Source organism: Natrix helvetica, assembly GCF_964273705.1.
Source record: "Natrix helvetica genome assembly, chromosome: 7".
Classification (NCBI taxonomy): Eukaryota; Metazoa; Chordata; class Lepidosauria; order Squamata; family Natricidae; genus Natrix; species Natrix helvetica.
This window is the reverse complement of record NC_138558.1, coordinates 78,124,886-78,142,033: the sequence shown is the minus strand read 5'-3', so window position 1 is coordinate 78,142,033 and position 17,148 is coordinate 78,124,886. Positions and strand designations below refer to the sequence as shown.

At 49.4% G+C, this 17,148-nt stretch overlaps 1 protein-coding gene across 1 annotated transcript in view; it reads left to right on the top strand.

Moving 5' to 3' along the window:
• The window catches only part of TRMT44 (tRNA methyltransferase 44 homolog), an 18,833-nt gene extending 1,685 nt beyond the window's left edge, over nt 1-17,148 (top strand). The window contains exons 3-11 of the mRNA XM_081959057.1: nt 6,063-6,279; nt 8,722-8,790; nt 10,303-10,410; nt 11,689-11,760; nt 12,337-12,437; nt 13,835-14,018; nt 14,181-14,541; nt 15,193-15,309; nt 16,876-17,148. Of these exons, the coding sequence (XP_081815183.1) occupies nt 6,063-6,279; nt 8,722-8,790; nt 10,303-10,410; nt 11,689-11,760; nt 12,337-12,437; nt 13,835-14,018; nt 14,181-14,541; nt 15,193-15,309; nt 16,876-17,129 (1,483 nt within the window). The 3' untranslated portion in view covers nt 17,130-17,148. The remainder of the gene's footprint in view (nt 1-6,062; nt 6,280-8,721; nt 8,791-10,302; nt 10,411-11,688; nt 11,761-12,336; nt 12,438-13,834; nt 14,019-14,180; nt 14,542-15,192; nt 15,310-16,875) is intronic.

Genomic DNA, 17,148 nt, shown 5'->3' with positions numbered 1-17,148 from the left:
TGAATCGTTTTGTCACACTGTAGATGCATTCAAGGGAGGGATGATACTTTTTTTCTCTTTGCGCTGTTCAGTCTTGTCAGAGTTTTTAAATATAGGGCATCTTTCCACATTAAGGTGTAAATTTAGTAGTACATTGCATCTGGCTTGGGAGTAGCTGGCCTCAGTTCAATATGATTTGGATTTTGACAGGTATGGTCCGTGTGAGTTGGACTTGGAAGTAATCTGCAACTAATGCAGTTTGTAGAGCAGAGTTGTAGCATGTGCTGTTCTAGGAGCAGACGGAACTGCCTGCACCGCTGCATTCTGTACCTGCTGAATGTCTGTCTGTCTGTCTGTCTGTCTATCTATCCTATCTATCTATCTATCTATCTATCTATCTATCTATCTATCTATCTATCTATCTATCTATCATCTATCTCTATCATCTAGCTCTTATCTACCTCCCTCCATCCCTCCCTCCCTCCCTTCCTTGCAGTAGTTCAGTCTGGAGGTGACTGTGGGTAGGATGCTGCTCCAGGAACGGGCTCAACTGGCACACAAGCAGCTATGCCAAAGTCCTCTTAGCCATGACTACCAATTGCCCATTCAGTCATGAGTCTCTAGGACAGGGCTGTCAAACTCTTGGCCTACGGGCTGGATGCGACACGCGCTGGCCATGCCCTTGCCCAGTTTAGCGAAGGGGGGGGCGGAGTCCCAATATGTCACGTGATGCTGCTGTGACGACGCGGGGACACCCCTGCTCTAGGAGGCCCCCTAGATTGCACACCAGGTCTGTCTGGGAGAGTGTAGCTCCCATCTAGCCCCAAGGATGGCACTGCCCTTGAACTGGTGGGCCCCAAAACCCTGAGATGCTCAGGTTCAGCTGAAGCCAGTTATTCCCCTCCCAGGTCCTCATGGCTTCCATCCAGACACCCAGATAAGATGTTCATGGCTTGATTGCTTAATTTGCCAGGGTGGGGTTATGTAATTGGGTGTTGTCAGCACACTGATGATCCCTTACCCCATGGTGATGAATGATTTTTCTAGAGCAAGAAATCTTCACTTGCGATCGTTACTGCTGCTCTCTAAGAAGGTGCAGGTGAGGGAGACCATGCGCTGCCTGCCTCTATCTCAGATTCTTCTATTTGAGAAAGAAAATATTGTCCTTTTAATAATAATAATAATAAATTTGAATTTATTAGCCGCTCCCTTTCCAGACAGGACTCGGGGCGGCGTACAATAACGCATATAAAACATAAAACATATGTACAAACATATAAACATACATATATACAAAGACATACATGCACGGAGGAGGTAACAAATTACATCACATTTAGACAGTTAAAAATCACCATTAAAATACCCCAATTGTAAAAACACAATTTAAAATTTAAAAATTTAAAAGGACTGTCAGGAGGAGTAAGAAAAATTACGGTTGAGCCAGGCCAGATAATTGAAAGAGGTGGGTCTTCAGCTGTACACGGAAGGAGCGGAGATCGGAAGTAATCCTGATGTCACGGGGGAGGTCATTCCACAGGGCTGGGCCCATCACAGAGAAGGCTCTGCTCCTGGGTGTCGCCCCCCGACACTGTTTGGCGGACGGCACCCGAAGAAGTCCCTCTCTGTGTGAGCGGATTGGTCGTAGGGATGTATGGGGCAGGATGCGATCCTGCATGTAACTAGGTCCTGTGCCATGAAGCGCTTTAAAGATCATAATCAAAACCTTGAAACGCACTCGGTAGACCACAGGAAGCCAGTGCAGCTCGCGCAGGAGAGGTGTTACAGGGGAGTATCTAGTCCTCCCCATAATCACCCGCGCGTCCGCGTTCTGGACCAACTGTAGTCTCCGAGTGCATCTCAAGGGAAGCCCCATGTAGAGAGCATTGCAGTAGTCCAGGCGAGACGTCACTAGCGCATGGGTGACTGTGCGTAGGGCATCCCGGTCCAATAAGGGGCGCAATTGGCGCATCAGGCGAACCTGATGGAACGCCCCCCTTGCCACGGCTGTTACATGGTCATCCATGGACAGCCGGGCATCTAGGAGGACGCCCAAATTGCGCACCTGTTCCATGGGGGCCAGTTGCACGCCCCCGATGGCCAGAGATGGAAGCAACTGGTTGAACCGGGAGGCCGGAAGCCACAGCCACTCCGTCTTGGAAGGGTTGAGTTTTAGTCGGTTGCCATCCATCCAGACCCGTACGGCCTCCAAACACCGGGACATCATTTCGACGGCCTCATTGGGGTGGTTCGGGGTGGAAATGTATAGCTGAGTATCATCAGCATACAGATGATATCCCACCCCAAAACCACGGATGATCTCGCCCAGCGGTTTCATGTATGTGTTGAACAGGAGAGGCGAGAGCACCGATCCCTGTGGCACTCCACATGTGAGTGGCCTCCGGGTCGATCTCTGCTCCCCTGCCAACACACGTTGCGTCCGGTCAGAGAGGTAGAAGCCAAACCACCGTAAAACGGTGCCCCTGACTCCCAGCCCCTCTAGCCGGTGCAACAGGATACCATGGTCGATGGTATCGAACGCCGCCGAGAGATCTAATAGGACCAGGATAGAGGAACAATACCTATCTCTGGCCCTCCAGAGATCATCAACCAATGCGACCAAGGCTGTCTCCGTGCTGTGCCCGGGTCGGAAGCCGGACTGGCGCGGGTCTAGATAATCATTTTCCTCCAGGTGACGTGGGAACTGTTGTGCCACCACACTCTCTACAACCTTCGCTAAAAAAGGAAGGTTGGAGACTGGACGATAATTGACTAGATCCGTTGGGTCCAGGGAAGGCTTCTTGAGCAGGGGCCTCACCACCGCCTCTTTCAAGGCGGCCGGTAGAAACCCCTCACCCAACGAAGCGTTCACTAGGCCCAGGAGCCAGTCGCGCGTAACCTCCCAGGATGCCAGTACAAGCCAGGAGGGACACGGGTCCAATAAACATGTGGTAGGTCGCAGACGTCCACGCAACCTGTCCAAATCCTCGATGGCAACCAAGTCAAACTCCTCCCAAAGCGGTCCCTCAAGACTCGCCACGGGCGTCTCAACTGGACTACTGAAAGGGGCCCATCCCATCCGGATTTGAGCGACTTTGTCCTGTAGATATTTCCCAAACTCCTCTGCTCTGCCCTGTAAAGGGGCTTCCCGCGGTCTCTCAAACAAGAGGGAGCGAGTCACCCGAAACAGGGCGGCAGGGCGGTTATCTGCGGACGCAATAAGAGCGGCGCAATATTGACGTTTGGCCGCTCTTAATGTCACAAGGTACGTCCTCAAGTAGGCTCGTGCCTGTGTTCGGTCAAATTCGGAACGGGAGGATCTCCAACAACTCTCTGGGCGTCTCTTGTGGCGTTTCATCACCCTTAGCTCCTCGGTGAACCAAGGGGCCAGGGTGGTTCGTTGCCGCAGGAGAGGCCGCAAAGGCGCCACCCGGTCTAGGGCCCCGGTAGTCGCACTACTCCATGCGTCTACCAGGTCCTCTACTCGGGGGCGGGTCAGGTCCACAGGAGGTGGCCCAAGCTCCGTCTGGAACCTATCTGGTTCCATCAGGCGCTTGGGGCGGAACCATCTAATACCTTCCGGTTCCGCCTCCCCGCAGCGGGGGGTAGCACCAGGGAAGTCAAGTCGGAGAAGTGAGTGATCTGACCATGACAGGGGAATAATAGCTGGATCCCCTATTCCCAGATCACTCGTCCACTGGCCGGAGACAAAGACAAGGTCCAGCGTGTGGCCTCCCTCGTGAGTAGGGCCCTGAATTAACTGGGTCAGGTCCATGGCTGTCATGGAAGCCATGAACTCCCGAACCCCCTCAGACGCTTCTCCCATCGACGGCAGATTAAAATCCCCCATCACTAAAAGTTTGGGGGTCTCAACCGCCACCGATGAGATCAGCTCGAGGAGTTCAGGCAGGGCCGCTGATGTATAGCGAGGAGCCAGGTATACTATCAGCAGGCCCAACTGTCTCCCTGGGCCCCATCTCACGACAAGAGATGGGTAAGCCATCTCGTGGCCCAACCAGGTCTCGGTTATTCCTGCGAGGTCCGGCTCCCCCTCCAAAATTAGATCGTGGATGAGGGGGGCCTTATTGACAACGGACCTCGCGTTGCATAACAGCAGTCTCAGGCCTTGGGTCTGTAGATCCTGACCACCTAGTATGCAGGGGTTGGTACAAGCGACCGGGAATGACCAAAAACCCCGGTCTCCCAACCGACTACACGCTCTTAATCTGTCCTCGCACCTGCCCCTCCCCACGACCGTTGGTATCAAAGAGCCCTGCACAGGAATGCTATCTTCCCTCTCCTCCCCCACTCCGCTCCCTCCTCCTTCGACCACACCTGGGTGCCTGGCTCTCCCATCCCTCCTGACCTGTCCCCCCCCCATCCCTGTAACCCCTTACAATTTTTAAAAAGCAATTAATTAAAAAACCCCTCAACGTGCGCTTCCTCCACCTCTCTGGGTTAATGAACCCGTCCTCAAGGTGGGCCCTCGAAAGGGCAGGAGGCCATAACTGCGAGAGGGGGGACTCTCGTAGCTGTAGCAGGTCTAGCCTCGTGTATAACATAATTGGACAGGGCCAAGTTCATCAATAATAATAATAATAATAATAATAATAATAATAATAATAATAATAATAATAATAATAATAATAATAATAATAATAATAATAATAATAATAATAATAATAAAAAAAATTTAAATTTATTAGCCGCTCCCTTTCCAGACAGGACTCGGGGCGGCGTACAGTGGAGCATATAAAACATATACAACACATAAACATACATATATACAGGACATACATGCACGGAGGAGGTAACAAATTACATCACATTGGACAATTAAAAGTCACCATTAAAAATACCCCAATTGTAAAACACAATTTAAAATTTAAAGATTTTAAAATTTAAAAGAACTGTCAGGAGGAGTAAGAAAAGTTTACGGTTGAGCCAGGCCAGATAATCAAGTGGGAGCTGTAGATGTTAATATGTATCAGCAGCCGCAATTCCCACTAAGGGGATGGTCCTGGCAAGAGGATAGTCCAGGCAAGGGGATAGGCTGATGAAAATAGTCCACATCTGGATGGAAATGGTGGCTGATGGAAATAAGAAAAAATAGCCAGCTGGTGGATAAAAGATTGCAGCTAAGAAGTAGTTCATAATAGATGGTAGGTCATAATAGGCGGTAGGGCGGATAGCCCATAGTAAGTAGGTGGTAAATGAGTGGGGGGGGTAGTGGTGAGCACAGCAAAGCACTGGGTCTGACCTTCTGCATGGGCCTCTGATGTTCCAAGCCTCCGTTCCATGGCCTGCCATGGTTGTAAATAGTCCTCCGTCCCTTTGGCAACCCATGGTCGTTGTTCTTGGGCCCGGGAGGGCTGCATTGGCCTCCCTGCGGCCTCCCTGCAGCCCTTCCACCGTTCTTTCCGCTCTCTACTTCCTCCGGCGCCTCAGGCCTCACTCTCCTTCCCTTCTTCCCTTCGGCGCCTCGGATCTCTCGGGCCCCCCTCGGGCCTTGCACTCCTTCCCATGGCCCTCTCGCCGGTCTAAAAGCACAATCGCCGGCCAGTTTGGAGCTCAGCGATCCATAGATCGTAATTTGGGCCGCACGGCTCTCCTGGGTTGCCACCATCTTTCTAAATGTCTCAGGCCAAAATCCACCCAGTCACACAGTCACACAGACCACCGCCGCCGTCCTCCACCTCCTCCAGCCTTCTCCGCCCCCTCCGCTCAAGTCTTTACCGCTGCGCTGCTCCGCTGGCGCTGGCGCTCCGTTGCTCTGCCGCCCCGACTCAAAAAACGCCAGCCGCCATGCTGGCTTAAAACGTCAGCCGCCATGCCGCGCCGACTGGCGCGCTATCTTCCTCCTGTCCGGCTGCCCGGCCGACCCAACGGGCCAGCTTGGAGCCGGGCAGGGTGCCAGGATATTCGGCGCCAGAAATCCCCCGACCCTCAAGGTGGAAATTTTAAGGCTACATGCCAGTGTAAACTAAAACTGAAACCTTGCTTGATTGGCCAGAGGCACAGTGAAATCAAAGCGCTCCACTACTGATTGATTCTGATCTTTAACTTCATTTGTCTGTTTGTAGGACTGTGTCAGTGCTCCTGAATCCAGAAAAATATGTTCCCGATGGAGTTGTGTATCCTAAAGCAGAGTGGCTTGGAAGTGAATTGATTTCTAAACTGGTGAAATGGTCTACCGAGGTCCCAAAAAATGAATTTAAGAGTACGCTCTCTCTCGTTTCTGTCGCTAGATACAGCCAGGTTTATCAAGATTTAAAGGAAAAGTACAAAGAGATGGTCAAAGTAAGTGGAGCCTCTGGATGCTTTCTGCTTTGACATTTTTGAACTTAACGTTCATGCAGAAAAGTGTTTATTTGTCTCTGTCTTAAATGAAAAGCGTAAGTTTTGTTCATAATTGAACAAGGAAATCGAAGGAAGGAGGATGCTTGGGCCTTGGGGCAGAGGAGGTTTCTCGGCCTGATTCCAGTCTTCATCCGAGGTCAAGGGGAAAATGTGTGGAGAATTCAGCCTCCTAAAACTCCAGAGGGAGGGAAGGGGGGGGGGGGAGGGAAGCTGGAATCCGGTTCTTTCTGAGGAAAGCATGAATTACGATTGAAAAGCTTGAGGTCGGCTTATATGTGTGAGAATTCATCACTGCCAGCTGGAGAGAGTGCTTAGCTGTGTTGGCCCTTAATCTGCTTGCAATGCATCACGCCTAAAACTCTTCCCGTGATTCTCAGAGCCACGCCTGAGTTTGGGAAATCTCGGGGGACCTGGTTGCAACTTTTCGGATTAGCAGATGTTATTAAGCATTCATGAGCCGCATCTTACTTCATCAGGTCTACGCCGTGCCTAGATTGATGGAGGAGTGTAATTGCAGGTTGGTTATGCAGATGCGAATTAAACACCAGTCAGATTCCAATATGTTTTATCACTTAACAATTGTAATAGGTTAAAAACCTGTTGGGTTTGTTGAGACCTACATAGATTGCCTGGAATCTTTATGTAAGTTCAGCAGTCTCACTTGGTTGAGTTGGGGAAGTTTGATATTCCCCCCCCCCCCCCCCCCAAGATAGCAGTTTGAGCCCTGTTACAGAAGGGTCCCGGAAGGCGGAAATGCTTGGCCGCTACTTTACTTTGCCACATTTGAGTCCTGATGCCAAACCTGTGTCCTGTGTACAACGCTTGCCCCCATTTGTACCACAACCTGTGAAATCTGGAGGGTGTTGCGGGTAGATAAGTCACGTTAGAAGAAAAGTAGGCGAAGAAGCGTGTGGAGCTGTTGGTGCAAACGTGGGAGGAAAGTAGGCCTTTGGGTTTGTCACAGGTTCTGGTTTCCCCGTTTAACATTCTGCTGCTTTTGTAAGAATCAGCTTAAAAGTTGAGTGGTGTCCTTGTTTATTTATTTGGTAAACCTATATAGCTGTCCCTCTAATATATGTCACTCTGGACACAAAGAGTAAAACACATCACGAAGGAAAGGATGGAAAAGCAGTGAAACCATAAAGCATACATTTCCAGGAGAACGGTCATTCCCTCATAATATAATGTGGTAGTTCTACCCCCAGGCCTGAAGGCAGTGTCCCGTTTTCAGGCCCTTCCTGAAGACCAGCAGGGCTGGGAGCAGTCTGACCTTGGGCAAATGATGTGCCAAAGAGCGGCTGCCACAGCAGGAAGGCCTCTCTTCCTGGGACCCATCGGCTGTAGAGGACCCACAGCGTACTCTTCCTGATGGGCAGGTCGATGTGATTCGGAACCGGGCCTCATGCCACGTTGGTTCTTTAGAGGCCATTGCCAGCACTTTGAATTGGAGCCGGAAGCCGGATGGTAACTAGTGTAACCTCACGGAGCAGAGGTGAAAAGTGCACTGATCTAGGGGTTCACATAACTGGCCGTGCTGCTGGTACACTTGGTGCCAGCTGAAGCGGCAGCCCCACGATGGCCCATGACAACTTCACCCAGTTTTGGAGGGCGAGGAAGAAAACGATACCCAGAGAAAATGGATAGTTAGTGGTATTTATCACCAGGATAAATACCAGGCGCCTGTTTTTTTTTTTAAAACAAAGTTTTATTGGTTTTTTGGTATTACAAAGGGAAAAGGTAAGGGAAAGGTTACAAATTTTGGCAGTTGCGAAATGCGGTAGGTGCACCCCCCCTCCAAACTCATAGTATACATTTGCATAAAATTCAATATTAAGTAGTAACATATGGTCAGTGTGGTAAATTCAATTGGTAATTTCGATCAGTTTATATCAGGTGACTTTTCTTACTCATTTTTGTGATCTGAGCTTTCTTGATGTCGCCCCATCTCCCCCCGCTGGCAGAGCTCCGGCCCCTCCCGTGTCTTGTATGTCTGTTAAGGAGGATAGTGGCGCCTGTTGAAGTAACATTGGCCATGCGTTACCTTGACGGCGGGCAGAAAGCAACATCCTCGTGGTTGGGTTTTTATGCCTCCGAAGCAACGTCTGAATCCGCTCAGCCCTGCAAGGGAAAGGGCACGGAGGGAGACTGGCCTGGTACTAGGAATGTGTTCTGTGGGGGGGTTGCATCGGCAGGGAGAGCTGACTGAAGGGCTCTCGGCCTCTTTACAGAGGCTCCCCAACCGGCTGCAGTGTCTGTCTGGGGGGGCCTGAAGAAGAGGCCTTAGGTAGGCATCTGCTGGATCTGCTGGGTATTTGAAATAACCTTTTACGTTGAATAACCTTTATAGTTGATCATTTGAACCTGCATCTTATTTATCTCCAGGTTTGGCCCGAAGTAACAGATCCTGAAAAATTTGTATATGAGGATGTTGCTATAGCTACTTATCTGCTGGTAGGTGGTGTTTAAAAACTAATTAAAAGTTTAGTCTGAAAGTATAAATTACTCCAAAATAATAAACTTCCTCAAATGGGATGATAAAGGATAGATTTTTTTGAATGTGAAAGTTTAACCCTTTAAATTGGATATGCAAGTTACATTTTGAGCACAATTCCGTTAATAATTTCAGTTCGGAGATTATATGTTTGTTTGCAAGGAATGCCTGAGGGCTGTGTTTGAGAATTTTGTTTGTTTATTCTTCATGAAAAAGATGTGGGGTACCAACTCTAGTGTGGAGAGCCATGGAAAGGAAGGTTCCAAGATGGGTTATTTTCTTGATCTTGTCCACCTTTGTAGAAGTGGCTGTCAGGAAGGCCTCTGTCCATCATGGGTCCATCTTTCTTTCATGGCACCAGGAAGCTATAGCTGCTTAAGGCCCAACTGGGTGTGGCCCAAAGTTGAACATGAACATCGATGCCACAAACGAATAATACTAAGTGCCAAATTGAAGGCTTTTTTTTCCAGACCCTTTCAGAATGATTAGATGGGTAGATGAAACGTTGGTTACAATAAGTTCTCCCAGAAAATCATTTGGTTGGTTAATGTGATTTTGCATGTTGCATCCAAACAGTAACGCCAGCTCAGCTGGAGAACCAGATTGCACATATCTGAAGGCAATGCTAATCAGCAAATTAAATAAATGATCAGCTCTATGCCTTTTAATAAATTATGTTGGCTGGAAAAAGTGCTGCCACATTCATGTTTTTTTTTTTGTCAACCTAAGATTAACACCAACCTCTTCCTACAAGATTTTAAACTGCAGCAAGGCAGAATTATCGGAATGAAAGGGCTGTGGAACAGGCTGCAAAAGTTTAAAATGACACAGAATCCAAAAGCCCCACTTTGATTGTATGTCATGAAATCATAAATCTTTGGATGGCTCCCACATCTGGGTTGCAAAAGCACAGAAGACCATTAGAGGGAGCCAAGAGAGCAGAAAATGGTCTCTTGCTCTCCAGCGGCCTCTAGAGGCTGCCTGAGTAGGACAGTTTTGCCTAGTTCAGAAACTGGACGGCTTTACTTCCCCAGTAAAGAGAGGCAAACTAAAGGTGGCAATTGGTTTGGTCCAGTGGTCAAGGCACGAGGCTAGAAACCAGGAGTCTGTGAGTTCTAGTCCTTCCTTAGGCATGAAAGCTGGCTTGGGTGTCTTCGCACCACTCACACTTTCTCAGCCTAACGCACCTCACAGAATTGTTCTTGTAGGGAAAACAGGAGGAGGGTTAGCTATGTTTGCTGCCTCCTGTTATTTATAAAAATAAGGAATAAATAAATTTTTGGGTGTGGCTAAGGGTTGGCAACGGTTTAAAGGAAATTTCATGTTAGCGGCCATGAGTAAATCCCTCTCCATTGGGACTAAGGTAGCCTAGCTTTGCCTCTGTATCCGTTCGCCCTTTCCCAGTTTCCAAGGAGGAGTCCTCCTTGCGGGTGGCTGTTTGGTGTCTCTGAAGGGCCGTCTTGCCTTGCTAGATCCTCTGGGAAGACGAGAGAGCTCGGCGGGGCCTGTCCCAGAAGCAGTCCTTTGTGGACCTTGGCTGTGGAAATGGACTCCTGGTTCACATTTTAAGTAACGAGGGGGTAAGTCATTTGGACAGTATTGGTCAAATCGCGTTTTTCTCTGACTCTTCCCCACAGTCAGTTGGTCCCCCGTGGCTGCGGCCCCTGCCAGACCTCTCCAGCTAACTTGGGTTTCCCCGGCTGAGGGCAGAGGCGCTTCTCAACCTTTGCCACAAATCCTGGCTGCTGAAGTCCACACCTCTTAAGGTAGCCGAGGTTGAGAAACACTGACGTCATAACTTTGATGGGCAGCTGCTGGGCCACTGCTGAACAGCTGCAGCTTAAGGTGCTGATCCTCACCCTTAAAACCCCTTAATTTTTTTTTCTTTTGTAATCCCTAATAGAAATACTTCTGGCCCCAACTCTATCCTTTGATTTAACATCTCTTCCAATCACATTCTTATCTGGTGCCAAAAGGCCTTAGCTTTCGAGCACTCCCACCACATAGGGTAAAAGATTCCTAGCCTCTGTTGCGGCCCTCTTGTGCAATAACCCCCCCCCCCCCACACACACACACACAAACACACAAGATCAGACTGAACCCACCCTGTTAATGTTTCAGAAATAAGGTATGAAAACCTACGAGGAGATCTAGGCCAACTTAGACCCTCTGCCCTGCCCTGCGATGTTCAGGTTTTATCCTTTAGCCATTTTGTTTCTTCCTTAGTATTTTGTTGTTGTTGTTGTTGCTGTTTTGCATTATTGCTTCCTTTTATTATATTGCTGTTAACATTTAACCCTGTTAGTACAGAAGGGAAAATAGGTTTGTTCAGGTACTGTTGGAGAGAGTTGAGAACCATATGAATTTTCTAAATAAATAAATAAGCCCCAGTAAGTAAGTAAGCATTTAATCTGCTTACTCAGCTGAACTCTATTCAGCATTGGGTCTCCCAAGTAGCATTTTTGTTTTTAAAATTGTGAAGTAAGAATTTTAGCTACTTACACAAAAACAGCAAAACTCCCAACAGCCTTGTAGCCCTTGCAGCCTCCAACTGATGGTCCTGCAAGCTCTGTAACACCTTGAAATTTCACGCCCAAACCTTTTGCTTTTCATCCTCCTCTTTCCTTCCTTTTGAACTGAACCCCTGAGGCTAACTGGTTTGGGGGATTCGGGCACCGGTCCGGCCCGCAAGGGAGCAGAAGGGTTGAGCCCCTGATCCACAGGTTGCCGCCTCTTTCCAGAATGGCTTGGTGGGGTTTTTTTTTAATCACCTGTGAGAAGAAAAGAATGTTTGCCTTAAATGTAGGTCGTGGGAAAGGCTGCTCCCCTAACAAAGCTTCCTCTGTGGGCTCTTCCAGCACCCGGGAAAAGGAATGGATGTCCGAAGGAGGAAGATATGGGACATGTACGGCCCACAGACCTTCTTGGAGGTAGGGTTGAAATATGGGCCTGTTTCACCCACGGCTTCTGCTCCGGTGGCTTCTTCTGCCATCACGCTCTGCAAAACGACTTTTAAGCTGGAATGCAGGCGGTCCTCCTCTTACAACAGTTCAATTAGTGACTGCTTGAAAGGCAGTGAAAAAAGTGACTTGTGACCATTTTTCACACTTACGACAGTTGCTATGCTCTCCCCAGGGCCATGTGATCAAAATTCAGACGCTTGGCAAGTGATTCATACTTATGGCGGTCACAGTGCCCCTGGGTCATTCGATCCGTTTTGTGAACATTATGACAAGCCAAGCCAAGGGGGAAGCCGGGGGGCCACTTAAAAACGATGTTACTATAATTTAACAACTGCTGCGATTTGCTTAACTGTGGCAAGAGAGATCGTAAAAGAGGCCAAAATTCACTTCATCATGATCTCGCTTAGCAACAGAAGTTTTGGGCTCAATTTTTGAGGTCGTAAGTTGAGGATTGCCTGTACTGATAGATGATGGTAGAAAATTACTTCCAGCCCTTGGCATGTTCTATTAAGTTGCCGCCTTCTCTCTTTTTATTATTATTAGGAAAGTGCCATTAACCCAGACGACCTTTATCCGGAGGTTGACTGGTTAATTGGAAATCATTCCGATGAGCTGACACCCTGGATCCCCGTCATGGCAGCCAGGTACTCGCCAAGCGGAACCGTCTGAGCCCTCCTCCACTTAACTCTCTTGGCAGCTGCTGCGTTAACACTGAGAAGCTCAAAATAGGGGCAGGTTGAAAACCCATTTACATTGAGAACAAACGTCTTTCAGTTAATCCGTTTTGTATTTAGTGAAAGGGATACAAAGAATCTCAGAAAAATTGAAAGAGGAAGTGAGCGAATGAACGAAAGAAGGAGGGTGAAGGGAAGTTTTGCTTCGGAAGCCGTTGGAACTGGAGGCCAGCCAGTATCTGAGCTCCTGCAAAGAGTGGGGGCACAATTGACGGGACAAAATTCTACATTGGTTGGGACAAACCTCCAGAAAGTGGAAATTGGTAAAGTCAGCATGAATTCTAAACTACTTCTAAAGCAGAGTTTCCCAATTTTTTGCATTCATAGCAGTGGCAACCTCAATTTTTTTTGCCCACTGGTTTTGTGGCCGTGGCTTGGTGGGGGAGTCATGTGACTGGGTGGGTGTGGCCAACTTTCCCCACTTTTTAAAGCATTTTTTTTCGCCCAAACCAGCAGGAAAGAAAATGCTTTAAAAAGCAAGGGGGAGGGGAAGGAAAGCTTCCTGTGATGGTGCAACTCCTTCCAGCGATCCTTGGAAGCTTTTTTTTTTTTAAACTACCGGTGCGCAGAACCAGAGACAATCATCCCTACCAGTTGGGCTGAACCAGGCCGAACCGGGAGGATTTCACCCCTGATTCATAGCACTCTTAGTCTCTAATTTTTTTCACAGGGTCTGTAGCAGTTCCCAAAGTTTGCAGGGCAGCCAATGCAGTTGCAGTGCCCCGCTTATTAAGTCAGAGCACCCCGACCTTTCTGGCTTTGAGGATCTGCGTGTTTGTGTGTGTGTGTGTGTGTGTGTGAAATGTGATGCTTCCACATGAGCGGAGGGAAAGCGTGTGTGCATGCATGCATCTCCATTTGCTCAAGTGGCAGTCTCCCCATGCCTGCCACTCATACAGATGGAGCTCAGCCGACACTTCTGCGGCCCGGTTCCAAACAGGCCGCGGGCCGGTACTAGGCCACAGCCCAAGGGTTTGGGGACTCCTCTGTTAAGGGGTAAAATATCCATTCCTTTTGGGAATCTGACTCACAATATCTAGCAGTTGTGTTGAGCAGTCAGCATTCGGAAGCCTTCATCCAACTGCAGAGGTGCATTTTGACCAGACATCCCATCAGGTATTTAGCAAGCTGTTAAGATGTTGTTGACCCCCTAAAGTAGGCCTATTTGGCTCCTCCCTCCTCCCAGCAAATATCTGCGCTGAATATACACTCGACCTCTGACAGACAGACGGACACGTCATGCGAGTCCCAGGAGCCTTCGGGAGCCTTCCGCAACGCCTGGCTTCGTTTTTGCCTCCCTGCTGCAGATCTTCCCATTCTTGTCGCTATTTTCTGCTGCCCTGCTGCTTTTTCGACTTCTATGGGAAATACAACCGGCGGCAGAGCCAGAAGAGCCAGTACAGAGAGTATCTGGATTTCGTCACGGAAGTCGGCAGTGTGTGCGGCTTTCACGTAGAGGAAGATTGCCTCAGGATTCCTTCCACCAAAAGGGTAAAGCGCCTGCTCTCGCGGCTCTTCCTGCACTCGAGCTGCACACAGGGAGTTTCCCAAAGCCTCCGCCCCACGTCAGGCCTTGGCAATTCGGAGCGCCCTGCACGGGGATCCCAGGAGAGCCGCTTAGGTTCTCAACCACAGGATTCCTCTTTGTTCTAGGTCTGTTTAATCGGAATGTCTAGAACTTCCCCGGCGGCACGAGGCGATCCGGCCCTGGAGGCCGAGAGAAGGGCCTTCATCAGGGAAAGGCAGCCTTGCCACCTAATGGGCCCCCCGGAGAAAGCCTGTCCCTTGCATCGGGAGCAGAGCCCCTCGGGCGCCGGTCAGCTGCTGTGCCTGGAGGCCTCTCGGGGGAGAGATGGGCCCTCTGGGTTTCTGCCTCGGGGCAAAGAACAAGTAAGAAACTGCACCACCCTCCCGCATGCCTTTGTAGACCAGGTGGCTCTGAAGGTAGCCCACCTGTTGTTAAGCGAGACGGGACGGAGCCTCCACGGACCTTCCAGCCCCTGGAACAGCGGAGGTGAGAGTCGGGCTCCCTATCCTAACCATGCCAACTAAGCTCCCGAAATCTCTAGGTGGCACTGGGAGGATTAGGCCGGAGGAGAAGTGGAATAAGCAGGTCAAATCCGCCGTGCTGTAATTAGCGACAGGCATCCTACCTTTTTCAACAATTCTACAGTGGCACAAGAGTTTTATCTAGAATTCAGGTCTCACAAGTAACAAAAAAATAATATCTGTGTTGGTGCTTTACAGCATAAAAAGATAATGATAATATCGGTCTGAAGGCTTGTAAAGCAGAGCACGTGACACAAGGGGGGAAAAGCAACCTTTTTGGTACAGACTTTTTTTCTTTTCTTTTAAAAAGGGCCTTCGGGAAAGGAAGGGGATGTGATTTCACTTACACTTACATGGATCCTCTTGAATTGGCCTTTTTAGCCACACCAGATGCTGCTTTAGGACCTTTTTCCAGAGCACTTATACCATAGTCTTTTGAGACTGAAGGATGCCAATTGAACATGTACAGAGAGAGAGGGGGGGGGGGGAGGAGGGAAGGAAGAGAGGAAGGAGGGAAGAAGAGAGAGAAAGAGAGAAAGAGGAATGTTCCAAAGGACATGAATTCCCAGAAGCCCCCAAAGAATTAACAGTGTTATACAAACCTTGTTTTCTGCAGAGAGTCTTCCCTTGAGTGAAATTGCCGGGCATTTAGAGAAGGAGACTTTGAAAACTCTGAAGAAGGAATATGGAGGCCTACAGACCTTGCTTAGAAATAATTACCAGGTATTTAAAGGTAAGAAGGCCGTTCTCTTTCTGGGCTGAGCTTCAGAGACTTTTGGTGTGGACTGTCCGGGGCAGAAGAGTGTCTCTTCCTTTAGGCCTCTGCTTGGGGGCGTGGTTATCCTGGGAGGATCTCCAGATGTTTCCTCCAGGTCAAGGGCAGTTGGGGGGCGGGGTGTCTAGAAGAAAGGGCCCTCTTCCTTCGTGGAATTTCCACTCCAGGCGATATTTCCTCCCGGCACGTCCATTGACGCTTCTGTCTTAGCCTCAGGTTAAGATTTCTTTGCTAATCATCCCCATCAGTTTGACAGATAGTTTGGGATGTCAAGTGTCTGCTTCGGGATTTCTAATGTATTTCAATTTAATTTATTGGTTGTACCGTTTACTCTCTATTACTTTTTCTGTTTTTAATGTTGCAAGTAACTCCATTGTCTTCTCAAAGCGTGTTTGTTATTAGGAGTAGCAACGGTAATTGCCACCATCACCACAAAAGTTTCGAAATTCAGACCAAATTTTATCTGCAGCGTTAGGGAGCTGGACTAGAAGACCTCCAAGGTCCCTTCCAGCTCCGCTATTACGTTCACGTTCGCGGGAAGAAGAGGATTGTGAAACCCAACCCATTTTATTATGTAGGGAGAACCTGACTGAAGGTTTATTTGGGTCAAGACTTCCGGATAGACGCGTGTGAAGCGTCCTCTGAGGGCAGAGTGGCTGGGAGAGGCTCCCTGACAGCAGGACGGCCTCCTAGAGAGAGAGCCCTGGGGGAGATGATCTTGCTCTACAGGTAGTCCTCGACTTACAAGCAGAATTAAGACGTTGAGTGAAGCGTTGGTCAAGCACGACTGCCCACATGGCTGCCTTTGCTCAACTACCGCAATCCCGGCCCTCCCTGTCGCAGTCGTTAAGCGGTTTTCCGGATTGCTAAGTGGAAGGAGCCGAAGAGCCGCCTGCTGAAGGGTTTCGGTGCCCAGAGGAGGAATCCTTCGGGATTTTGGCAGCCCGCACCAATATTTTTCCCCTCCCCTCCGTTCGCCATCTTCCCTGCCGGTTTCCCAGCTGAACGTCTGTGGAAACAGGCAAAGAAGATGGAAAGTGGCACTGGGGTGGCTGTAGGGCACCTGGGGACCAGTTGTAAAGTTGAGCCAGATACCAAGCGCCCAAAATGTGATCACGTGACTTGAGGGGAGGGGAGCAAGGCCCTCATAACTTTGAATGGACGTTAAAAAACCTCTCGTAACTCAAGGACTTCCTGTACTGACGATTCTTCAGGGACAGGAACCGTCTGTCCAGCCTGACGAAATGCCAGCTGCTTAATCTGGCCTGCTTAATCTGGCCCCCCACCCTCCTGGAACTGCCTGTTGATGTCGTTATCCCCCAAAGCTAGTCCCCCCCCCCCCCCAGCACTTGAGTTCTGTTTCATATCCGTGGGAAAAACTGTTTCCGTGGGAGAAAGGATCGCACTCTTCAGTTTGCGCACGGGTGCATTGCATGCATGCTTCAGTGAGATTGGAGGGGGAGGGGGCGTGTGGGCTTTACCTGTTGGCACTAATTGGTCTGTCGATGTGATTCCTCCCCTCAGTCCAACACGGGAAAGTTCGCATCCGCGACTGGAGGGAAGAGGAGAGGCCCAGGAAGCAGTCCAGGGGCCGGAAGACCAGAGCCCGGCTCCCTTCTGAAGCCACCAAAACTCGGCTCTGCTGGTTTGACCGGCATCACCCTCAAGGCTGCCCTTTGCCCTCGGCCTCCTGCCCTTACGCCCACGGAACCGCCGAGCTGAACCAAAGAAGACAAATCGCGGCAGGCAACAAAGAGCTGCTAGTTCAACTTTGCTAAATAAACAGTTGCCTCTTCA